The following is a 25984-nucleotide window of genomic DNA, read 5'->3' as shown; positions in this document are numbered from 1 at the left end:
TGTTAACTAGCTTGTTATAGAATAATATGTTATTAGTTATCCAACTGGTAGTTACTCTAGTATAGGACCTCTGTAATGTAAAGTGTGGCCCACTTAGGCACCCTTCATTTGTTGACAGGTGTTCTATGCAGTGTGAGGTTTAACCGTTCTAGGCAGAGTAAGGTTTAACCACAGAGTTTCTAAACCCAGAGGCGCAACATCGCAACATGTTCCAGTAATTCTTGTGAAACAGGTCAAACAGACCAGGCCAGTGTCATGACGTTGGCCTGGGGGTTAGGTTTATTAGCGTCATAAATACCTCTTCCCCCCTTTTCTCTTCTCTAACCTACTGAGGTTACATTAAAAAAAACCTTGGTTAACATAGAGATTCTGGGAATATCAGTGTGTGGGGGGAAATAAACTATATTCTGGTAATCCGAACAATTGAACATATGCAGTGGTACTTAATGAATATGATGTCAGTTCGGTTGTCATCTGAGACATTCTCATCAATGATAAGATGACATAAACTCCACCATGGAAAGTCTATACAGAGTTATCAGATTCACATGGAATTGTTGTTCAATTTAAATGTTTGAATATGAAATTATTTGTGATGGGATGAAATGTGATTTTAGCTTCTAAAATGGGAGATGTGGGTTTTCATAAGTTAGGGCTGCTCACTCAGTGGCCCGCCCATGTGAAGAGACAGAGGTTGTAACCTTTTCACACACTTCCTTCCTATATAAGCTCTTGACTACAACATAACTATCTGTTCCGCGGATGTGAGGATGACGATCCCATGTCAGAATGGTTCAGAAAAAAACTACAGAACGAAACCAACATCAGCATGAGCTTTGGTTGCGAATGGTATGAACTTTGAACTCTTATTCACGACAGAAGTGATACCTCCTAGCCGTTGAGTTAGCGACCGCAGCTGCAAACGCAGGTTAGGAAGGAACAGACAGAGTATCCCATCCACCACACAACGACGTCACTACAACTTATCCAAGGGACCACCATAGACATTTTTCAAAGGACAGAGGACTCGGTTTGGCAACACGGCCTTCCACCTACCACCAACTTACTGAAGCGCAGCTCAGAGTAAATATTTATTGCATTTTCCTTTTCCAAATGGGCAGTAATTTATAATACATACGATAGCCCAGCTTCTTCCCTTTGTTCCCCCAGTCTCCCGCTCTTTCACTCAAACCCCGCCCCTTTTCCTTTGTGTAACAAGCTGTCATATCTGTTCCGCCCGCTAGGGACGTTTCCTATGACGTAAAGAATTATCCAGGTATAATTAATTCTTTGTATATGTTATTCTGTGTGATTAGTTAGGTATTTAGTAAAACAAATAATTAAACCCAATTTTGTATTGCTGATTCAACTTGTTAGCCAGGATTCTTGCAGATAACCAAGAATTTACAACTTTCAGAATATGAGACTGAAGTAAAATGACGATTAATGTGGACTGCTATTGATGTAAAATATTGCTAAATCTTTAAGAGTTTATTCGGAAGACAACAGCTCTATAAATATTATTTTGTGGTGCCCGACTCTCTAGTTAATTACATTTACCTGATTAGCTCAATCAGGTGATATTAATTACGGAGAAAGTATTTTACAGAATAGCATGTCATAGCAATTAATCCGGCATAGCCAAAGACACGACACCAGGGTTTGGGAAGTCAATGAGAGAAGTAAAAAAATCTTCCTTAGTTGTTTATTTTCTCTAAATCTAAAAGGCACAACCTAGACTCGAGCCAATATCTTAAGTAGTTGAACATTATTACTTTAACCTCATGAAAGTGACAAACTGAAACTTTTGAATTTTTGTGAAAAACAACTTTATATCGAAGGAGTGGCTTTAATTTGCGCAGTTCACCACCAGACGACTGTTAGACATGATAACGTGAGCTTAGCTTGCTGACGTCACCATGACATGGCCTACAAGTGTGATAGACTAAAATCACCAATCTTCATACTGTACTGTCTTTGGTTTAACCAATCGTTACCCCAGCAGGCGCCAATGACCAGTCGCTGTCGTGGGGCAGGGTTGGGTATGGCTCCGTTGTCGTGGATGAGGGCGGGGTCGAAGGTGACTCCGTCCACGTACAGTGTCACAGAGGGGAACTGGACACTGAGGGACAGGTGATGCCATTCGCTGTCACACACCTAGCGAGGAAAGAAGGACATGAAGACACAATAGGTCAGAGGTCAAGAAAAAGCTGAACACTTGGGTTGTGTACACAAAACAGGAGAACTAAAAAAAATCTACTAGATGTGCTACATGAACTTATCCCATATAATATCTAAATGTTTCTAAATGTTTTATCCCTTTTGTTTCTACTGAACACCACCCATGACACTGTAACGGATATTGTTGCAGAAGAGAGACAGAGGGATATGCCAAATCTTATCTGTATGAGCTTGGCCCCTATAATCCTACCCAGTTTAAGCTGTCTACGACCAGTAACCCCAGCCAAAACCACTTAGTCCCCCCTCCAACCAAAACCACACAACCCCACCATCCCCTTATCCCCTCTGCCCCTGCCTCTCATCCAAATCCTATTCTTTCCAATCCCCTTGCTCTTTGTCCATTCCCATATTTACAAATTCCCCCAAGGGAAATATCCTGGCCTAGCAGGTAGAGCATTGCGACAGTAACCAAAAGGTTGCATGTTTGAATCCCCAAGCCGGCAAGGTGAAAAAATCTGCTGTTCTGCCCTTGAGCTAAGCAGTTAACCCCCACAACAACTGCTCCACGGGTGCCGATGATGTCGATTAAGGTAGTTCCCCGCACCTCTCTGATTCAGAAGGGTAGGGTTAAACGCAGAAGACACATTTCGGTTGAATGCATTCAGTTGTGTAACTGACTAGGTCTTCCCTTTCCCTTGTAGCTAGTGAGTCTGCCGTGAGATCAGGGGCCCTGGGTTGTAACCCTAATTAATGCAGTTGTCTTAAATAAATAAATACAATTGAAACTGGCATTAAGTGAGCGTTGGCCTTTTTGTATGGCTCTTTCACTCATATCTCTCCTTCTAGCAACAGTTTATTGAAGAAAATCTGTTCCCATAGTACCTGCTCCAGTTTCCAGAGGAATTTTACGGGCCGCGCAGCAGAGACATCGGGCCAGTAGAAAAGAGATAGACGGCAGCCGTGAACGGAGAGAGAGTAGTGGGAGAAGGAGTCGTCTGAGGAACAGGGAGAGGAGACTGGCAGTCAGTAGACAGAAAACAGCATTTGAGACAAAACTTGCAGACGGAATATGAGATACAGGCAGTGCATCTCACAACAAAAGGCTTTTCATATTTCCTCGCCATAGTCTTCATAGAATTAGACTGAAGCAGAGCCATAAAGATACAGTGTACATAGCGGTGGGAAGTAGGGGTGCTGAGGGTACTGTATCACTCTCTGCAAAATCAGAAAATATATATATATACAGTACCAGTCAAAAGTTTGGACACCTACTCATTCCAGAGTTTTTCTTGATTTTGACAATTTTCTACAATGTAGAATAATAATGAAGACATCAAAACTATGAAATAACACATACGAATCGTGTAGTAACCAAAAAAAGTGTTAAACAAATCACAATATATTTTATATTTGAGATTCTTCAAAGTAGCCTCCCTTTGCCTTGATGACAGCATTGCACACTCTTGGCATTCTCTTAACCAGCTTCATGAGGTAGTCATCTGCAATGCCTTTCAATTAACAGGTGTGCCTTGTTAAAAGTTCATTTCCTTCTTAATGCGTTTGAGCCAATCAGTTGTGTTGTGACAAGTTAGGGGTGGTATACAGAAGATAGCCCAATTTGGTAAAAGACCTAGTGCATATTATGTCAAGAACAGCTTAAATAAGCAAACAGAAACGACAGTCCATAATTTCGTTAAGACACGAAGGTCAGTCAGTTTCTTCAAGTGCAGTCGCAAAAACCATCAAGCACTATGATGAAACTGGCTCTCATGAGGACCACCACAGGAAAGAAGACCCAGAAATCCCTCTGCTGCAGAGGATAAGTTCATTAAAGTTACCAGCCTCAGAAATTGCAGTCCAAATAAATGCTTCACAGAGTTCAAGTAACATACAGATCTCAACATCAACTGATCAGAGGAGAATGCGTGAATCAGGCCTTCATGGCAGATTTGCTGCAAAGAAACCACTACTAAAGGACACCAATAATAAGAAGAGACTTGCTTGGGCCAAGAAACGTGAGTAATGGACATTAGACCAGTTTAAATGTGTCCTTTGGTCTGATGAGTCCAAATCTGAGATTTTTGGTTCCAACCGCTGTGTCTTTGTGAGACGCAGAGTAGGTGAACGGATGATCTCCACATGTGTGGTTCCCATCGTGAAGCACGGAGGAGGAGGTGTGATGGTGCTTTGCTGGTGACACTGTCGGAGATTTATTAAGAATTCAAGGCACAATTAACCAGCACGGCTACCACAGCATTCTGTAGCAATACGCCATTCCATCGGGTTTGCGCTTAGTGGGACTATAATTTGTTTTTTAAAAGGACAATGACCCAAAACACACCTCCAGGCTGTGTAAGGGCTATTTGACCAAGAAGGAAAGTGATGGAGTGCTGCATCAGATGACCTGGCCTCCACAAGCACCTGACCTCAACCCAATTGAGATGGTTTGGGATGAGTTGGACTGCAGAGAAAGAAAAGCAGCCAACAAGTGCTCAACATATTTGGGAACTCCTTCAAGACTATTGGAAAATCATTCCTCATGAAGCTGGTTGAGAGAATGCCAACCTGCAATTCCGCAGGTTGTCTGTCAGGCAGCCTACCACGACGTTAACCTCCCAGCCCCTGTGAGGCGGCAGGGTAGCCTAGTGGTTAGAGCGTTGGACTAGTAACCGGAAGGTTGCAAGTTCAAACACACGAGCTGACAAGGTACAAATCTATCGTTCTGCCCCTGAACAGGCAGTTAACCCACTGTTCCTAGGCCGTCATTGAAAATAAGAATTTGTTCTTAACTGACTTGCCTAGTTAAATAAAGGTAAAATAAAAAATAAATAAAAGTAACTCGGCTGTTAGCAGCGCGGCCACCCCGGTTTCCCGAGAACCCCGCTTACCTACCCTGGAGAGTCTGGAACTTGTTGGGTGTTATCGAGGGTTATCGCCTGGGCTACGGCCGTGTGGGAACAACAGTCGGCCTATGCTTCAGTCTGGAGGGGTTTGTGGCAGATTCTCCGGGAGAGAGGCTGCCTGGAAGTTACTCCAGCTTTGGCAAGACTCCTGCAATGTGGTAGACTATGCAGTGTATTTCTGAACGTTGGCAGCATGGAACCTGAGCGGCTACGGGGACATAGGAAAATCGACCTCGCCTCCGAGGCATCCCAAAAGTCCCTGACGTCTCCATGGCCGAGAACACTCGAGGCTAGCCGAGTTCCCCAGAGAGTCTCCAAAGTCTGCCGATTTACCTCTTCCCGAGCTGATGCAACTAGGCAGAGAGAGGCTGTCCCCAGCCAAACGTCTTTCCACACGAAGAGTTGCATTGCTGGTCATTTAGTGTCCTTCTGTCCACTAAAAGATCAGGCTCACCAGGTAGGGGCGAGTACTCTGGTGGGCCATATGGAGAATTTTTCCTCTCCCCTTACTCGCACCCCTTTCCATGTCATCCTGTTGTGGAGGAACCAGTCGAAATCTCTCCGGGTACTCCTCAACTTTGGGGCCGATAAGAGTTTCATAGACGCTACCCTGACATCTGAGCTAGGCATCCCCACTCAGCCCCGCTCCATTCCCATGGATGTTAGAGCGTTGGACAGGGCCAGGTCACCTGCAATATCACTCCCATCAATCTACGAGTGTCATGGAATCACAGCGAGGCAATTCAATTCATGCTAATTAAGTCTCCTCAGGTTCCCGTGTTATTAGGATTCTCTTGGCACCAGCGACACAATCCCTTAATAAACTGCACTGCTGGTGCCATCATGTGCTGGAGCCCATTCTACCATGCCCATTGCCTGATGTCAGCGCAGCCTGCCCCGGGACATCTTCCTGTGGGCTACAAAGTTTCCCCGGACCTCTTTCATTCCCGCGGAGTACCAGGACTTCCGGTAGGTTTTCAGTAATGTCCGGTCCACTTCACTTCCTCTGCACCGACCCTATGACTGCGGGATCAACCTTCTCCCAGGCACCACACCACCCCGGGGATGACTGTACTCTCTGTCGGGTCCATGGCTATCGAGACCTACATCGAGAACTCTCTAGCTGCAGGGTGTATCCATCCTTCTGCCTCCCCGCCGGCGCAGGGTTCTTCTTTGTAGAGAAGGACAAAACCCTGCGCCCGTGCATTGACTACCGGGGTCTCAATGACATCACGGTGAAGAACCGCTACCAACTACCATTCATCGCCTCGGTCTTCGAGATGTTCCAGGGGTCCACAATTTTCTCCTAGTTGGACCTGTGGAACTTCTACCACCTGGTGTGGATACAGAAAGGGGACGATTGGAAGACTGCCTTCAACACAACCAGCAGTCACTACAAATATCTGGTCATGCCATTTAGCCTTACCAACACCCCAGCTGTGTTCCAGGCCCTAGTTAATGACGTTCTCCGCGACATGTTGAACCGGTTCGTCTTCGTCTACCTCGACAACATCCTCATTTTCTCCCACTCAGCCCAAGAACATGTGCTCCATGTTCGACAGGTCCTCCAGCTCCTGCTGGAGAACCAGCTTTTTATGAAAGCGGAGAAATTAGAATGTCATTGCTCCACCATCCCCTTCCTTGGTTACATCATCGCTGCAGGGAATGTACAGATGGATCCGACAAAAGTGAGAGCTGTTGTGAATTGGCCCCAGCCTATGTCCAGAGTGCAGCTGCAACGTTTCCTGGGATTTTCCTACTTTTATCGCCGCTTTATCTGGGGTTACAATGCCCTGGCTTCCCCCTGTCTACACTCACCTCTCCCAAGATTCCATTCACATGGTCCCCAGCTGCTGACCGGGCGTTCCGGGACCTGAAGCACCGCTTCACCACAGCTCCCATATTGGTTCTTCCTGACCAGTCCCGTCAGTGCGTGGTGGAGACCGATGCTTTGGATGTCAGAGAGATCTCTGTCCTGTCCCAGCATTCTGCCCTGGACCTCAAGTTACATCCCTGCGCCTTCTCCCATCGCCTCAACACCAAGGAGAGGAATGACGATGTGGGGAATCGTGAGCTTCTCGTGGTGAAGATGGTGTTGGAGGAGTGGAGTCACTGGTTGGAGCGGGCAGAACAGCCATTCATTGTGTGGACGGATCACAAGAACCTGGAATATCTCCGCAACACCAAGCGTCTCAATACCAGGCAAGCTAGGTGGGCCCTGCTTTTCACCCAGTTTAACTTCTCCCTCTCCTACCGACCGGGATCCAAGAATAACAAGCCGAAAGCGCTGTCACGCCACTATAGCCCTGCGGCTCCACCCTCGGACCCTGAGACCATCCTTTCCACCTCGTGTCTGGCGACGGCACTCAGCTGGGGAATAAGGAAGAAGGTCCATGACACCCAGAATTCCCAGCCGATAGGGGGGCCAGATAGTTGGATCTTTGTTCCTGACTCTGTCCGCCCCTTGGTCCTGGAGTGGCCCCACTCCTCCAGAGTTACCTGCCACCCGGGCTTCCGTCAGACCCTCACCTTTGTATGGCAATGCTTTTGGTGGCCTATCATGGTCCCGGGCATTCCGCATTCGTCGCCGCCTGCATGATCTGTGAGCAGAACAAGACTCCTCGCCAAGCTCCGGCTGGTCTCATTGAGCCACTGCCTGTCCCTCACCGTCCCTGGTCTCACATATCCCTGGACTTCGTCACGGGTCTCCCCCCATCTGATGGCAACACCGCCATCCTGACTGTAGTGGACCGATTTTCCAAAGCCGCCCATTTCATTCCTTTCCCCAAGCTCCCTATGCCAAAGAGACGGCCTAGCTCATGGTGCAGCACGTCTTATGGAGCCATGGACTATTGGCGGACATGGTCTCCGACAGGGGTCCTCAGTTCTTGTCCAGGTTCTGGAAGGTGCCCTGTACATTCATTGGGTCGTCGGTCAGCGTGTTCGACGGGTTCCACCCTCAGTCCAACAGCCAGTTGGAGCAAGTCAATCAAGACCTGGAGACGACTCTTCGCCCGCAACACCCTCCCCTGCTCTGCCACTGGGCTCTCGCCTTTTGAGTGTTCCCTGGGTTATCAGCCTCCGCTCTTCCTGGAGCAAGAGGAAGAGGTCGGCATTCCCTCAGCCCAGATGTTTGTCCGCCGCTGTACCTGGAAGAGAGCCCGGTCAGCTCTTCTCAAGACTACCTCGTAGTATCGGAGACAAGCGGACCACCACCGGACCCCGGCACCCCGGTATCGTCTCGGGCAGAGGGTATGGCTGTGCACACAAGATCTGCCCCTCCGGGTGGAGTCCCGCAAACTTTCTCCCATTTTAAAATGGTCCCTTTCCCCATCTCCAAGATCATTACCCATCTGCTGTTTGTCTTCTGTTGCCCCGTACCCTCTGTATACATCCCACTTTTCATGTGTCTAGGATTAAACACATGTCTCACAGCCATTTGTCTCCTGTTTGGTTACTACATGATTCCATATGTGCATTTCATAGTTTTAATGTCTTCACTATTATTCTACAATGTAGAAAATAGTAAAAATAAAGAAAACCCCAAGAATGAGTAGGTGTGTCCAAACTTTTGACTGGTTATATATATATATATATATAAAAATATATATAGCGGTGGGAAAAGTACCCAATTGTCATACTTGAGTAAAAGTAAAATATACATTACCCCAAAAATATATGGGGGATTGGAAATGCAGAAAATTACATTAATGGAAGCAACAATCTATCCGCAATATTAAAGCTGATCCACCCCTGAATTAAAATATATACAGTGCCTTGCGAAAGTATTCGCCCCCCTTGAACTTTGCGACCTTTTGCCACATTTCAGGCTTCAAACATAAAGATATAAAACTTTATTTTTTTGTGAAGAATCAACAACAAGTGGGACACAATCATGAAGTGGAACAACATTTATTGGATATTTCAAACTTTTTTAACAAATCAAAAACTGAAAAATTGGGCGTGCAAAATTATTCAGCCCCTTTACTTTCAGTGCAGCAAACTCTCTCCAGAAGTTCAGTGAGGATCTCTGAATGATCCAATGTTGACCTAAATGACTAATGATGATAAATACAATCCACCTGTGTGTAATCAAGTCTCCGTATAAATGCACCTGCACTGTGATAGTCTCAGGGGTCCGTTAAAAGCGCAGAGAGCATCATGAAGAACAAGGAACACACCAGGCAGGTCCGAGATACTGTTGTGAAGAAGTTTAAAGCCGGATTTGGATACAAAAAGATTTACCAAGCTTTTAACATCCCAAGGAGCACTGTGCAAGCAATAATATTGAAATGGAAGGAGTATCAGACCACTGCAAATCTACCAAGACCTGGCCGTCCCTCTAAACTTTCAGCTCATACAAGGAGAAGACTGATCAGAGATGCAGCCAAGAGGCCCATGATCACTCTGGATGAACTGCAGAGATCTACAGCTGAGGTGGGAGACTCTGTCCATAGGACAACAATCAGTCGTATATTGCACAAATCTGGCCTTTATGGAAGAGTGGCAAGAAGAAAGCCATTTCTTAAAGATATCCATAAAAAGTGTTGTTTAAAGTTTGCCACAAGCCACCTGGGAGACACACCAAACATGTGGAAGAAGGTGCTCTGGTCAGATGAAACCAAAATTGAACTTTTTGGCAACAATGCAAAACGTTATGTTTGGCGTAAAAGCAACACAGCTGAACACACCATCCCCACTGTCAAACATGGTGGTGGCAGCATCATGGTTTGGGCCTGTTTTTCTTCAGCAGGGACAGGGAAGATGGTTAAAATTGATGGGAAGATGGATGGAGCCAAATACAGGACCATTCTGGAAGAAAACCTGATGGAGTCTGCAAAAGACCTGAGACTGGGTCGGAGATTTGTCTTCCAACAAGACAATGATCCAAAACATAAAGCAAAATCTACAATGGAATGGTTCAAAAATAAACATATCCAGGTGTTAGAATGGCCAAGTCAAAGTCCAGACCTGAATCCAATCGAGAATCTGTGGAAAGAACTGAAAACTGCTGTTCACAAATGCTCTCCATCCAACCTCACTGAGCTCGAGCTGTTTTGCAAGGAGGAATGGGAAAAAATTTCAGTCTCTCGATGTGCAAAACTGATAGAGACATACCCCAAGCGACTTACAGCTGTAATCACAGCAAAAGGTGGCGCTACAAAGTATTAACTTAAGGGGGCTGAATAATTTTGCACGCCCAATTTTTCAGTTTTTGATTTGTTAAAAAAGTTTGAAATATCCAATAAATGTCGTTCCACTTCATGATTGTGTCCCACTTGTTGTTGATTCTTCACAAAAAAAAAAAGTTTTATATCTTTATGTTTGAAGCCTGAAATGTGGCAAAAGGTCGCAAAGTTCAAGGGGGCCGAATACTTTCGCAAGGCACTGTATATATACAAAAACTTCTAAAAAAAGTTAAGATACCTTAATAGAAAATGACTCAAGGAAAAATGAGTCACCCAGTAAAATAACACTTGAGTTAAAGTCTAAAAATATTTGCTTTTAAATATACTTAAGTCTCAAAAGTTAAAATAATACAAAAAAATTGCTTATATTAACCAAACGGCACAATTTTTTGTTTTTGTTAATTTACGGATAGCCAGGGGTTTCACTCCAACACATAATTAGCAAATTAAGCATTTGTGTTTCGTGAGTTCGCCAGATCAGTGGCAGTAGGGATGACCAGGGATGTTATCTTGATAAGTGAGTGAATTAGACAATTTTCCTGTCCTGCTAAGCATTAAAAATGTAATGAGTACTTTTGGGTGTCAGAAATTTTTTTATGGGAGTAAACATTACAATATTTTCTTTAGGAATGTAGCAAAATAAAAGTAAAAGTTGTCAAAAATATAAATAGTAAAGTACAGATACCCCAAAAACGACTTAAGTAGTACTTTAAAGTATTTTTACTTTGACTGACAGTTGTGACTGACCATTTGACTGACCATTCTTGACGGTACTGCAGACGATAGTCTCCTCCTCCCTGCGGTTTCCTCTGGCCTGATTAGTCGGAGGCTGGGTGTTGATTCCACCCCTTCTCATCCACAGCTGGAGGGTGAAATGGTCTCCGGATACGGCCGCGGCAATAGAGTCGGGTACCATGGCAACATGGGTGGAGCCATTGAAGGAGAACACCAGGGATGAATCAGAAGAAGGGAGGGTGGGCAAGGCTGAGGTCCAATTGGCTGCTGGGGACGGGGGCGGGAGTAAGTCCACTTCACCTCTCACAGCACCTGGTGAGACAGGAGTGAAATTATGAATGAAATACTGTACAACCCAAGCCTTGGTAAAGGCCTTAGAAGCATTAAGTATTTTGGGACTGTCTGTGGTTAATGTGCTTGTTTCAGGTTGGGAGTTCAAACCCCCCTTTTGACTCACTCCAATGTTGCTGCATAACTCTACTTACTAACTCTAAACACGTTAATGCCTTAACGAGCTGACTTTTGGACTCAATAAATGTAAGCTGATATTGTAAGCTCAAAGAATATCAGGGCCTGTACTCTCCCGAAATGCATGACTGGATTACTTCATTTCATTTATGCACACACCACAAATGCAAGGTATTTTTATGCTTATGTGGGAAATAGGGCTAAAACCTATGTGACTTGAGCATGCTCCATTCCAATCTTCAAATAGTCACACATTATTATCCCAAAGATTGAGGCCATCATGAATAGCCCAGACTCAAGCAGCACTCACCACAGAGTCTGCGCACTGATCGGTCTGAGTAGCTGTCCCTGTCACAGCCCTTCCCAATATGGCCAGTCTGCAGCTCTACGGTGGCCTGGATGTTCCACACAGTCTCTTCGCAGGTCTCCAGGTGCAAACTGGGGAACAGGGGAATGCTGCCTGACCCGGGGGTATACTCCACCCGCTTCGACCAGCCTGAAAACCAACAGAGAAAATAAACCATCAAAATACAGTGCATTAGGGAAGTATTCAGAACCATTGACTTTTTCCACATTTTGTTACGTTTCATTACAATTTTTCCTCATCAATCGACACACAATACCCCATAATGACAAAGCAAAAATAGGTTTCTATTTTTTTGTTGCAAAAAATAAATACAAAATAACTACCTTTTTTACACAAGTATTCTGACCCTTTGCTATGAGACTCGAAATTGAGCTCAGGTGCATCCTGTTTCTATTTATCATCCTTGAGACGTTTATACAACTTGGAGTCCACCTGTGGTAAATTCAATTGATTTGACATGATTTGGAAAGGCACACACCTGTCTATATAAGGTCACACAGTTGACAGTGCATGTCAGAGCAAAAACCAAGCCATGAGGTCGAAGGAATTGTCCGTAGAGCTCCGAGACAGGATTGTGTCGAGGCACAGATCTGTGGAAGGGTACCAAAACATTTCTGCAGCATTGAAGGTCCCCAAGAACACAGTGGCCTGCATCATTCTTAAATGGAAGAAGTTTGGAACCACCAAGACTCTTCCTAGAGCTGGCTGCCCGGCCATACAGCTCAATCGGGGAAGAAGGGCCTTGGTCAGGGAGGTGACCAAGAACCCAATGGTCAATCTGACAGGGCTCCTCTGTGGAGACGGGAGAACCTTCCAGAAGGACACCCATTTTTGCAGCACTCCACCAATCAGGCCTTTCTGGTAGAGTGTCCAGACGAAAGCCACTCCTCAGTAAAAGGCACATGACAGCCCTCTTGGAGTTTGCCAAAAGGCAAAGAAACAAGATTCTCTGGTCTGGTCTGATGAAACCAAGATTGAACTTTTGGCCTGAATGCCAAACGTCACTTCTGGAGGAAACCTGGCACCATCCCTACGGTGAAGCATGGTGGTAGCAGCATCATGCTGTGGGGATGTTTTTCAGCGGCAGAGATTGGGAGACTAGTCAGGATCGAGGGAGAGATGAATGTAGCAAAGTACAGAGAGATCCTTGACAAAAACTTGTCTAAGCACACAGCAAAGCAACGCAGGAGTGGCTTCGGGTCTCTGAATGTCCTTGAGTGGCCCAGCCAGAGCCCGGACTTGAACCCGATCGAACAACTGTGCAGCAATGCTCCCCATCCAACCTGACAGAGAGAGGATCTGCAGAGAAGAATGGGAGAAACTCCCCAAATAAAGATGTGCCAAGCTTGTAGCATCATACCCAAGAAGCAGTGACCTGTCATTCAGGGCAGCTTTGTTGCCTGTTTTGCATGTTATTTTGGCATTAATACGATGCCACATATCAGTTTGAAAAATATTTATAATTTTTTTAATAAAGCCGCATAAAAACATTCTCTTTTTTGCTTTCTTGAGTAAGGCAGCTCCAGAATGCAGGTGTTTCAGACTAGCTTAGTACTTTCCCTGGTGGTGGGTCAGCCAGTGGAAAATACAGAGCGTAGGCGTTGTTAATGTTCTCTAGTTGCGCCGTGATTGGCTCAGTGTTCTGTCACTCATGGGGACACTATGTCACCGCAAAATCTACAGGGAGAGCTAGAAAATTCAAGCCCTTTGGGTGGTGCTTATAGATCTACTTTAGAGATGCCCATCCAAGAAGGCACAAGGTCATTGGCTACAGATAAAATGACGTCAAATCATGTTATATCTACCGTAGCTTTGATTGGACTGATGTCAACATCATACTTTAAAAATCTTAGCTAGCAAGCTAGACAAGCAGTCATCATCCTGAATCAAGTCGACAATCCTTTTCAATCCTTGTCATATGAAGAGAAATAAAATGTATTGATGGATCTAAACATTACACAACAAATTGGAAATTCAACATTGAGTGGTTTGGAAGGAATCAATCACAAGCATTGCAAAGCAATCAATAGCCTGCTATGGGCCAGAAAAGGTTGAACACATTGGCCATGCTGTTAATCCAGCATGACTTCTGTTGCATTCAAAACAACTGGAAACTCTGATCTTGGAAAACTTCAGTGAGTTTAAGACAACTGGGAACTCTGAAAAAAAACAAGCTCCGACTGGGAAAATACGTTTTGAACGGTCAACCAACTTAGAATTTGCAAGTCGGGAACTTGGGCCTCTTTCTAGAACTTGGGCCTGAAAATCACTGACGTCATGATTCAACCTTGATTTTCTCAGTGGTCATGAAAGCACCATACATCCAGAGAATGCCAGACTTTGATGACAAAGTTTGATGACAAAATGTCCTGTTCAAGTGAGCACAGCACAACAAGGTGAGTCCAAAAATGTATTGTATGCTGCTTCTTAAATGATGTAATATGCCAGGTAGATCTGTATACTATAGCTAAGAAAGTAATAATAAGTGTATGTTGTGTAGTAAGCTGTTAGTAGCCATGTGCCTCACCCTAATAATTTGGTCCCTTTCCCCCTCATAATTTTGCCCACTGTTCTGACTTGTTGGTGCACATGTAACCTACAGCCTGTTTTGGAGAAATGTCAATGAATATTCTAAGCACTTTCAATGCCCCCTTCATTTAAACCATTTTGGGGGAGTTTGCCCCACCAAGATTTACATGCTGCAATCGCCACTGCCAAGAAGACTCAAGGCTGTAATCGCTTCAAAAATTGCTTCAATAAAGTACAGAGTAAAAAGTGTGAATACTTACGGAAATGTGCTAGTTTTTTTATTTTAATGCATTTCCAAAAATGTCTAAAAACCTGTTTTTTGCTATGTCATTATGGGGTATTATGTGTATATTCAGGGATAAAAATATATATATATTAGAATAAGGGTGTAAAGTAACAAACTGTGGAAAAAGTTATGAGGTCTGAATATTTTCCGAAAGCACTGTACAAAAAAATCTGTGTTGATGAGTCATTCATGTTAGGATAATTATGCTCTAAAGGCAAAGGTAAGTTGTGTCCCTCGACCACTCACACCAATTAAGTTATCAAGTAGTATTGTCATCGTTGGTTATCACAATTTTCTCAATTGAAGTCTGCAAAATTTAACCCAACAACGTCCATTCTATATGCTACAGTATCATTAAGAGACTAATGTAGTTCCAACAAAGATACAGCCTGTGTCCCAAATTACACCCTATTCTCTAGATACTGTAGTGCACTTCTTTTGACGACGGACCCTAGGGCTTTGTTCAAAAGTAGTGCACTATATAGGGAATAGGTCCATTCCACACCACCACTGAGGAGGCAGATTAATTAGTCATGAATAATGAGGGGGGTGATGGGTTTAGTGTTATTGATTACCGATCCAGCCGGGTTTGCAGGACGGTTTGACCGTGACGACGACCTGGGCGTCGGCCTGAGCTCGGTTCTTGCCACAGTCGAACGCGGTCACCCAGAAGGTGTGGACACGCTGGCGCTTCGAATCCAATGGCTCTGTGTTCTTAATGTTACCTAGGAGATGGGAAAAGAGGGACGGAGAGGGAGAGAGAGTTATGTACAGTACAATACAAAAACAGTCATTCCCTCACTCAAAAGCACAGCATGAAAAGTATGCACTCCTATACACACACTCTCACCACACCTACGCGCACACACAGTAGACACTCCAAAGTTGTTCAGTGCAGTATATTCAAACGGAAAAGGCAACGACAAGGGAGGGAGAGAGAAGAGAGAACTAAAATAATGAATAAAGTCTCCTCATATCTAGAGACAAAGAGAGAATGTAACAAAGATATGGTTGACGGAACTTGCACGACAGGCCGAAGACAATGTGAGACGGGGGAGAAAGAAAGACTGCGAAAGGGAGGGATGAAAGAGAAATTTAGAGGTAGAGTGGGAGAGAGAGAGAGAGAGAGAATGACAATAATAGGGCATTTAAACCGCCCGGGCAGAAACAAAAAAAAAGTCTCTGTGCTTCATCTGGGCCCAGCAGCCTGACCCATATATTAAAGGAACTTCTGATCCCCTGCAACCTCCTCCCCAGTCACTGCCAATCGTGCAAAGTCATGGTAAAAACCTGACTCCTGAGAACATCTGCCTTCCCCTTTTCTGTTGTCATATTACAAAATGCACGCTATCGATCTCCCACCATTAGCCCGTCAATGGCAGTCTTGCAGACTGAAATCAAAGCCTTCTCCTCAGAGGAAACATGTCTACAAGATCAACGGAAACACTAGACTAAGGCCTAACCCCCCTGAACCTATTGTCCTCTGGGCTCTGTTCAAAGAAACCTGCCCTAGCAATGTTGATGCATAAGCTTTGCTTACACAACTACTACCTACGCACACGTATGTTTTTCTGAAAGCTAGGACTATCTACTCGTGAAGGCGGGAGTCAAACTGTGTTTCATACAGCAAAAACAGGCTGCAAATCTGCTCATTGTGGTACAAAAGGAATGCTATAGCATAAAAACTGCAAAATGGGTGAGCAAGATACTTGGAAATGGTGGAGGAGTGAGTGAGTGACTACTTAAGGGACCGGTCATTCTCTAGCAACGTACATAGCAACAAGACCAACTGGAGACAATCAAAATAGAACAGGGAAATGAACTCCGTACAGATTGGTAGTCATCAACATGCTAACTGTTGTTTTCATTGGTGACAAGATGTCAACTCACACACTACATTCAATTTTATAGTATATGAATCAAATAAACAAAATGTCAAGACCAGAGCCATATATTTAGATAAACATATTCTAAACGGCTCTGGTAAAGACTAGCCAGATCCTTGTTTATTTGTGGAAATCTGCTGTAAAGCCCAGCTCTATTGTGGTAGCTGTAGTTCTCACCATCGTTATCGATGACAAAGGGAACGTTGGGGGTGATGATGTCGTAGAAGCAGATCTGGCTGTACTGCGGGGAGCAGTCTGCGTCGAGGGCCTCAACGCGCACGATGTGGTCGAACAGACGGCCTTCTGGGACTGAGGCCTCGTAGCGACGCTCCACGAACACTGGGGAGAACTCGTTTACGTCGTTCACACGTACATGCACCGTGGCCCTGAAAGAAAGAGAGAGAAAGAAAGAAAAGAAAGAGAAATAGGAGAAAAGTAAAGACCGTGATAAAGATGAATGAAGAGAGGTCAATACATACATAACTGCATGGTAATATAGTCAGGTATGGATCAAGCATAGCAGTGGCAAATACCCAAGGGTTAATCATTCTCCAAACTACAATAACCAGTATAACCTCTGACAACAATCCAATCCATGAAACCTATTTGACCTTTAGGGTAATGTAATGTAGTGTATCTCACTTGTGGGACTTCTTGCTGTTGGCTCCATCGGGGCCCTCTCCACAGTCATAGGCCTGGATGGTGAAGCTGTGCTCCCGCTGGCTCTCACAGTCCAATGGCTCTTTAGAGCGGACCAGGCCCTCCCCTGTCGAGCGGTCCAGAACCACCGCCTCAAACTGGACCGAACTGGATCCCGAGGGCCCATTGTGCACCCGGAAACCACAGATCTCACCTGGAGGAGAGAGGGGGGGGGGGGGGGGGGTACCAATTTAACTTTGTGACATTTTGATGATTTACATTGACGGATTTACTCAAATAGAGTCTTCAATGGCTAAAATGAACAACATGAAATTCAGTGATCTATTTCAATGAACCCCATGTGATGTTACATGATCCAATCAATAATTGTATTGTCCCAGTTGGGAAACGTGTACCATAATGATTTCTGTGAGCACAGGGCATATAATGTTCCCAATGAATACAAATAATTGAATTTCACTTGGCTGTGGAGGACCAGCGCAGTACCCAGGAATAGAATTATACACCAACTATTGGGGCAGCCCCAAAAATAGAGGACAGGACAGATATGATTATTTTCCATGTTAATATTTGTAATGCTTCTGGGAGTGCACAGCAAAATCCTTTCGGTAGTGCTTTATTATACGGTACTTGTTCCACTGGTATTTACCAAATTGTGTGGTAACAATGTGAACTTTCTGGCGACAAATGATGGCGCTTCATAGGTTATTATTGTGTAATTACCATTTTACAACGTCCACTCTGATTTTAGGACGGCATAACATTTGCAATTTCTAACAATTTCCCCTCTACAAAATGCTTACTCACTGTAGGGGTATTGTGAGACTCGGTTTTCAATATGCTAACCGTGGCCATTGTAACCAATAGCAAATATGTTCCAAATGGCAATATGTTTTATGTTTATACTCGGTTTAATTAGTTAACACCCGGTAATATTTCTACCGTAAAAAAAATTCTACCATACTTTCAATGCTAATATTTTATCATGCTTATTATGTGGGAGAGTCCTGATTTGCTATAGGAGGACTGCCAAGTGGCCCCCCATCATTCTAACCATGCCTGTTGTCATGACTGTCTTGATCAGGTCAGGTTACAGGAGACCACAACCCTACAGATTATCTCTCAACCCCAACAGAGGAGGAGAGATCAAGGGGTTTGAAGACGTGGGGGGGTTTTATGGCCCCCACGCCCCTGGTAAATCTAAGGCCACAGACAAATTCCTTTGTCAATTTACTATGGAGAACCAGCCTCAGAACATTAAACATAAAATAAAGGGACTTTGGAACAATGGTTTCTGTCAGCCACAATGGTGGTCATGACGATAGATGGACTATGAAAATGTATGTCATTTTTGTTCTGTTATTAAAGGATAATAGATGACGTTATTACGAAAACATTGTAATGTGAAGGGTTTTCCTAGTATATGTTTGATGTTTATACATTGTACGTTGTATGGAAAATATCAAAATCAAAGAGAATGTTTTGGGGAAGATGAAATGTTAGTTGTCTAAAATGGGATTTGAGAAAAATCTATCCCTTGCCTCATTAACTTGGTACGCCCAGAGAATTGCCCTAAAGGAGGCTACGCCCACTTCTGACCCAAGGGTATAAAACCTGTGAGTATAGAATTTACAACAGGACTACGTGACCCCAGCTGCAGCAGGGTCTGAAAAAGTCAACCAACCCAAGTTTGAGGACAAAGAAATCATTTTCTACCCAAGCTACGGATGAGTAGCTGTGTCTAAGCGGGTGAATTCAAGTCAAACCACCTAGCCTCCATCTCCCATCGAATCGTGGTATCTAAAGGGTTTCATTCCTATGCTGTGAGCTCTGAGCTACAGAGCTGTCTATCCTCAGAAGACCCCTTCCAGAGAAAAGGGGGGAACAGACTCCTAAGCCAAAAGGGACACGGACACCGGGAGGACGAGCAATGAGGTGCGCAGGAGAAGTGCGTCATCGAACAGCAGAACGGTCCACGCAGAGAATCCCCGGAGATCACCCCCCACGTAATTACATCATTATATTCTGACCCATAAGAGCGACAGCTTGAGGCAGGGCTAGGGTTAGAATAGAATAGCTGACAAATTCACCCAAATGTATATTTCTCGTGTACTTTGTTTTCTCGCTCTTTTGAAATTCCCGTTGTAGGTAACACGCGCACAAGTTTTAATCAATAGCCTATAATGTGTTTTGTCTATGTGTATCTTTTAGCATCATTTTAGCTTTTTAGTAAATAAAAATTAAGATTGGTGTGGTACGAATTCATTAGTGGGACCCGGGTCCGTGCAGATTCAAGGGCTATACGACTAGACTGGTTAATTAGCAGCTGTTGTAAAATCGATATTCTGATATTCTTTGAGTTAATTTGGGAAATAGAAACTCAATAAAACTAGTTTTCCCATGGTGCCCCAGGTTAATGAGTTAATAATTGCTTGATTCAGTTAATCACGTAATTAGAAACTTGTAACCATTCGATGAGCAACAGTCGTCACATTAACTAATACAACGTCACGACACTGTACTGCACCTGCGTAGTGCAGTGGAGCGTCTTTATCCAGGGCGAACAGTGGTGGGTTGAGAAGAACGGTATTGTCGTTCTCCATGACAATACCCTGGTACTCCGTCTCGATCCATGGCTTGTGCTTATTGGCTGAACGGCAACACAGGAGACAAAAGGAGGCTTGGGTTAAATGGAGCAATTAGAAGGGGAAAAAAACATGGCTACATGTAACACCCCATTACATGACAGGACGTGTGTGTGTGTGTGTGTGTGTGTGTGTGTGTGTGTGTGTGTGTGTGTGTGTGTGTGACTGCAGATATATATACAGACAAATGAAGACACACACAGACACACAGAAATGCACACACACTCAACCCCCACCCCCTAACACACAAGTGTCACTCCACACCTTGCGTCAGTTGGCAACATCATTACATCTATGCCGATTTCACCTTATCACACAGGGAGAGGTAAATTGTACATATCAATCAGAACAGCCCAAGCAGTCAGGCCCACAGGCTGCCTGACCACTTCACTCACTGGCAAACGTGGACGTCCAAATTAAACAGGGAAAGTTTGCTGTGAATACACCCTCTAATTGCCAATTAATTATTCATTTCTCTCCAGAATGTTCACCCATATCAATCAAAGGCAGAGCTAACGAGCTGGAACGGTGACGATTTTACACTCAAACAATCAAAGACCAAAACAAAAGCCTGAGGGCTTTTATTTTAGACATGCCTCCCTCACTAGACCCTGAGATGATGACGTTCAACTCAGACAGCGATGACAGAGCCACAGGACATGTTGTGTAGCAACCACTCCGCCGTTTCAACAACCAAAACACTCTGGCTAATTATAACAATTAAAAATGCCAATCTGTCCTGAATCAATGTGAGATGAGAGTACTACAGAGTGGAAAGTAATTGTCCTCCAGTACTAGTCATCTCAAAGACGAGTGGCGTTCTCTCCTAGCCAGATGGGTGTACTGCAAAGCAGGAGCAATGAGTTAGCCAGCTAACTTTAACAAACAAACAGAAATAACATTTGATTTTCTGGTTCATTAAGAAAGCTAATACAGTGAATTCGGGAGAGTATTCAGACCCCTTGACTTTTTCCACATGTTGTTACATTAGACTTATTCTAAAATGGATTTAATCACCCCCCCCCCCCCCCCTCCTCGATTGATCTACACAATACCTCATTGTCACAAAGCAAAAACAGGTTTTGATTTTTTTTCTGCAAATGTATGAACGTTTTTAAAGTAATCAGACCCTTTACATTGTTGAAGCAACTTTGTTGGCAGTGATTACAGCCTTGAGTTTTCTTGGTTATGACGCTACAAGCTTGGCACACATGTATTTGGAGAGTTTCTCCCATTCTTCTCTGCAGATCCTCTCAAGCTCTGTCAGGTTGGAAGGGTAGCGTCACTGCACAGCTATTTTCAGGTCTCTCCAGAGATAATTGATCGGGTTCAAGTCTGGGCTCTGGCTGGGCCACTCAAGGACATTCAGAGACTTGTCCCGAAGCCCCTCCTGCGTCGACTTGGCTGTGTGCTTAGGGTCGTTGTCCTGTTGGAAGGTGAACCTTCGCTCCCAGTCTGAGGTTCTGAGCGCTCTGGAGCAGGTTTTCATCAAGGATCTCTCTGTACTTTGCTCCGTTCATCTTTCCCTTGATCCTGATTAGTCCTCCAGTCGCTGCCACTGAAAAACATCCCCACAGCATGATGCTGCCACCACCATGCTTCACCGTAGGGGTGGTGCCAGGTTTCCTCCAGACGTGACGCTTGGCATTCAGGCCAAAGAGTTCAATCTTGGTTTCATCAGACCAGAGAATCTTATTTCTCATGGTCTTAGAGTCCTCTAGGTGCCAAGCGGGCTGTTGTGTGCCTGAATGCCAGACGGAGTGGCTTCCGTCTGGCCACTTTACCAGAAAGGCCTGATTGGTGGAGTGCATAGATGGTTGACCTTCTGGAATGTTCTCCCGTCTCCACAGAGGAACTCTGGAGCTCTGTCAGAGCGGACCATCGGGTTCTTGGTCACCTCCGTGACCGACGCCCTTCTCCCCCATTGCTCAATTTGGCCCGGGCGGACAGCTTTAGGATGAGTCTTGGTGGTTCTAAACTTCTTCCATTTAAGCATGATGGAGGCCACTGTGTTCTTGGGGACCTTCAATGCTGCAGAAATGTTTTGGTACCCTTCCGCAGATCTGTGCCTCAACAAAATCCTGTCCCGGAGCTCTACGGACAATTCCTTTGACCTCATGGCTTGTTTTTTGCTCTGACATGCACTGTCAACTGTGTGACCTTATATAGACAGGTGTGTGTCTTTCCAAATAATTTCCAATCAATTTAATTTACCACTGGTGGACTTCAATCAAGTTGTAGAAACATCTCAAGGGAGCTCAATTTCGAGTCTCGAGTCTCATAGCAAAGAGTCTGAATATTTATGCCAGCAGCATACCACCCTGCATACCACTGCTGGCTTGCTTCTGAAGCTAAGCAGGGTTGGTGCTGGTCAGTAACTGGATGGGAGACCAGATGCTGCTGGAAGTGGTGTTTGAGGGCCAGTAGGAGGCACTCTTTCCTCTGGTCTAAAATAATATCCCAATACCTGAGGGCAGTGATTGGGGAAACTGCCCTGTGTAGGGTGCTGTCTTTTGGATGGGACGTTAAACAGGTGTCCTGACTCTCTGAGGTCATTAAAGCTCCCAGGGCACTTATTGTAAGAGTACGGGTGTTAACCCTGGTGTCCTGGCTAAATTCCCAATCTGGCCCTCAAACCATCATGGGCACCTAATAAAACCCCAGTTTACAATTGGCTCATTCCTCTCCCCTGTAACTATTCCCCAGGTTGTTGCTGCAAATGAGAATGTGTTCTTAGTCAACTTACCTGGTAAAATAATGGATAAATGTAAATAAGGTACCTGTTTTTTTTATTTGTAACAAATTTGCACAAAATGTTTTTAAAAAAACTGTTTTCGCTTTGTCATTATGGGGTATCGTGAGTAGATTGATGTGAAACCTTTTTTTAAATCAATTTTTAAACAAGGCTGTAACAAAATGTGGAAAAAGTCAAGGGGTCTGATTACTCTCCTAATGCACTGTAGATATCCCACTGGGCACAAACATCAGCTCAACGTCTAGTTTTGATGTACATTTGGTTGAGTTGTCAACCAACGTGAAATAAACCAAACATACCTAATTCCCTAACTTTGATGACATTTTTCCTAATCCAGTTCTCCACATTGATTTAACGTCATCACATTGATTTAACGTCATCACATTGATTTAACGTCATCACATTGATTTAACGTCATCACATTGATTTTTGTTGTTGAAATGACGTGGAAACAAAACTGATTCATCTAGTTTTTTCCCAAGTGGGATGTATGTTTGGTTGTTGAGTCAATTAGACCATGCCCATAACAAACATATCTTTCTAAATACTAAAAATGTTTTTTAAGGGTATTCAGGCAAGTTAGCTGCCTTGATCTTGCTTTGTAGTACACCCCTTTGGTTGTGTGACCAGGCTGGTGAGTCATGCCCAGGCTAGTATTCACGCCCAGGCTAGTATTCACCATCCTCAATGGTTAATCTGATACGAACACTGCCTGTCCTCAAGCTTCTGCTCTGTCCCTCTTTTTGTCATTTATCTCTAACCCTCTCCCCCCGCCTGTCTCTCTTTCCCATTCCCTCTCTCTCTCTCCATCTCTCTGCAATACAGCATTAATCTGAACATCAGGGCAGTGGATTACACCCGGGATTACAGATTGAGAGCTCTCTTTCCATCCCTCTCACTCCATTTCTCTCACTTTCTCTCTCTTTGACACATCCCCTCGTTCTCTGCCCTTCTCTCACACGCTCTTATCTCGCTCACTTTTTTCTCTCTCTCCGTAACTTGATTTAACGCACCATCTCTCTCTCTCTCTCTTCCTCTCCCCACCCACCCGCCCTTCCTAACTATCTGACTGTTTGTCTGTCACACATGCTGCGTCTCCGTATCTCTTTCCTTGGACAGACTCCTTTTGCCCCCCCCCCCCCTCACTGCTGCTCCCCTTCTCTCCTTTCCACTTCGCTCTCCCTGTCTTTTAGCGTCACTCCCTTTCTCCTCTCCTCCCTCGCCCTCTCTGACGTCCTTCGCCCCCAGTCTAATTTCAAGTCTCCAGCGTGATAATCATTGGAACAATGTTGGTAAATCAAGAGTCATGGCTATCCACGGTGATCTATCTCAAGAGAAGAAGATTGATCCTCCTTGGAATGTCATGCTATCAATTACACACAGAATCACATACAGCAACATCACCACATTGAGCAAAATATGGTGCGTTAAACACAGGCTACATGCAGGACAACACTCTATAATGGTGATGTGTGTGTAATCACACATTAGAGACATATAATGTGATATATTATGACGTTGAGCACAGTGAGTGGATATATGATTGAATTCCCTCTAGTTTAGGGGACAGCAACAAAAGGGCCCTGGCCAAGAGCATGACTACAGGGATCTGTGCTCCCATGGCAATAGAACAAAAACATTATTTCAGCAGTTCTCACAATTAACAGTCAAAAGGAAAGGAAACTGACCTTTGTTGCCATTGGCAACCGAAGTCAAGCAAAGGAGGAGGAAGGAGAGACAACTCATTCTGTCCATCTGAGGGAGGAAGGGAAAGGTAGAAGGGAGAGGAGGACAGGGAGGAGGAATACAGTACATGCATTAAACCAGGGGTGTCAAACTCATTCCACTTAGGGCCGAGTGGGCTGGTTTTTGATTTCTCCTTTCAATTTGGGTCCAATTAAGACCTATACAACCAGGTGTGGTGAGGTCCTAACTAATCAGCGGCCTTAATTCATCAATTAAGTAGTAGGGAGGAGACAGTCCGCCCGCCGCAGAATGAGTTAGACACATTAAACCGATCAGCACTGGAAGATGGGCTGAGGTGTAGAGAACATAGACTAGACATGCCAGGACAGACAAATACACATAAGTAAAAATCCTAATACATTAAGCCTACATCCAACGGAATCTTCCGGCGCTATACTTTCACCTCATACAGAATACCGACGAATAACGCAGAATAACAAAAGCCCAGTAAAAAGACAACACATGGGCCCAGGTCATGGTAGTGAATTGGCACATTAAACTGGTACAATAAAATGGAGCATTAGACGGAATCAAAACAAACTGGTATGCATAATAAAAAGCTGCAACGTATAGCCCAGTTATGCTGTTGTTCATTTTGAGATGGTAAATGATGTTATAGCCTATATACAGGCCAATATGCTGCCTATGCACACACCTACTCATTGCCTGGGTGGGTGTGTTTAGGCTTTGGTGTCCGTGCCAGTTGGTTGACACGGTATCCAAAATGATTCCATGGGGTATTGAGCCGTTATTGGCATCACGATACCCACATTCTACCATTCACTGCCATGCGTAAAATCGAAGCCTATCAAGGCCTAGGCCTATATATTAAATCAAAACTAAAAACTTGAACGAGACTGTGTAGAGGAGCGTACAATATATATTCTTCTCAAAATTAGTTAGCACAGGTTGTTCAAGGCTACACAGAGGTGATGCAGACATGCGTTTATGCGACAATAACTAATCGATGTTATACCCCATATTGATTGATAGGGGCATCAATTGGCACCATACGCCAGCAGATCTATATTTTGGACCCTTAAAAAATATTGTCGACGACATAGATACGGGTTACAATCAAAAACATGAGAAAGCCGCTGTCAATTTCACATTACCGTGGTGAGTGAGGTGTTTTGGTACCCAACGCTACCCTCGTAGCATCCGCGCTTTTGCAGCTCAGCTATCCTCCGACGCAAAAAAAACTAAAGCGCAGGTATCGGGATTTCATACACAGATCTCTTGAAGATGCTCAAATGTGTACGCCTCAGTTTGACGCAAGACAGTGATACGAACGGATAGAATCTCAATACCGATGTCCTTGTTTTCGGCAGACGTCGTATGAAGGGGTAAAAACGATGGGAATATAACGCTGACGTCCCCTCCCTCTCCGTGTTTCTTAACCCGCCCACACTGCGTCCTCTCTCCTCTCAGCTCCAATTCTAGCTCCCTGCCAAATTGCACTGTTCTCTCTGTTTACTTGAATCCACTATGAGGGTGTTGAGGACAACGCATGATATTACTCATTTCAGCGCAACATAATAATATTTTTGTGTCTACATGTAGTGACTGACAGGTGGTTGGGGGGGGGGGGGGGGGGGGGGCGGACGCTCTCTTAACAGCCACTACCTTTCCCC

General features: G+C 44.5%; 1 protein-coding gene and 1 long non-coding RNA gene across 3 annotated transcripts in view; one reads left to right on the top strand and one right to left on the bottom strand.

The window, feature by feature from the left end:
* Positions 1–25929, bottom strand: part of LOC110517885 (calsyntenin-3) — a 39770-nt gene extending 13841 nt beyond the window's left edge. Inside the window, exons 1-10 of one of the 2 annotated variants that reach the window (XM_021595732.3) lie at positions 25466–25929; positions 24293–24359; positions 19732–19854; positions 17187–17397; positions 16722–16930; positions 15234–15383; positions 11787–11972; positions 11021–11320; positions 3064–3176; positions 1998–2157 (exon numbers count right to left, since the gene is read on the bottom strand). In XM_021595732.3, the coding sequence (XP_021451407.1) occupies positions 1998–2157; positions 3064–3176; positions 11021–11320; positions 11787–11972; positions 15234–15383; positions 16722–16930; positions 17187–17397; positions 19732–19854; positions 24293–24359 (1519 nt within the window). In that variant the 5' untranslated portion in view covers positions 25466–25929. The remainder of the gene's footprint in view (positions 1–1997; positions 2158–3063; positions 3177–11020; positions 11321–11786; positions 11973–15233; positions 15384–16721; positions 16931–17186; positions 17398–19731; positions 19855–24292; positions 24360–25465) is intronic. The other variant, XM_021595745.3, reaches the window with a different exon arrangement.
* On the top strand, positions 735–11597 carry LOC149984546 (uncharacterized). Its single transcript, XR_016494626.1, has 2 exons — positions 735–1083; positions 11136–11597. It is a non-coding gene; the product is annotated as an uncharacterized LOC149984546 (long non-coding RNA).
* Positions 25930–25984: the final 55 nt, after the last annotated feature.

The sequence above is a fragment of the Oncorhynchus mykiss genome, chromosome 3 (assembly GCF_057628025.1).
Source record: "Oncorhynchus mykiss isolate SJ-2025 chromosome 3, ASM5762802v1, whole genome shotgun sequence".
NCBI lineage: Eukaryota > Metazoa > Chordata > Actinopteri > Salmoniformes > Salmonidae > Oncorhynchus > Oncorhynchus mykiss.
This window is presented reverse-complemented; position numbering and strand designations above follow the sequence as displayed.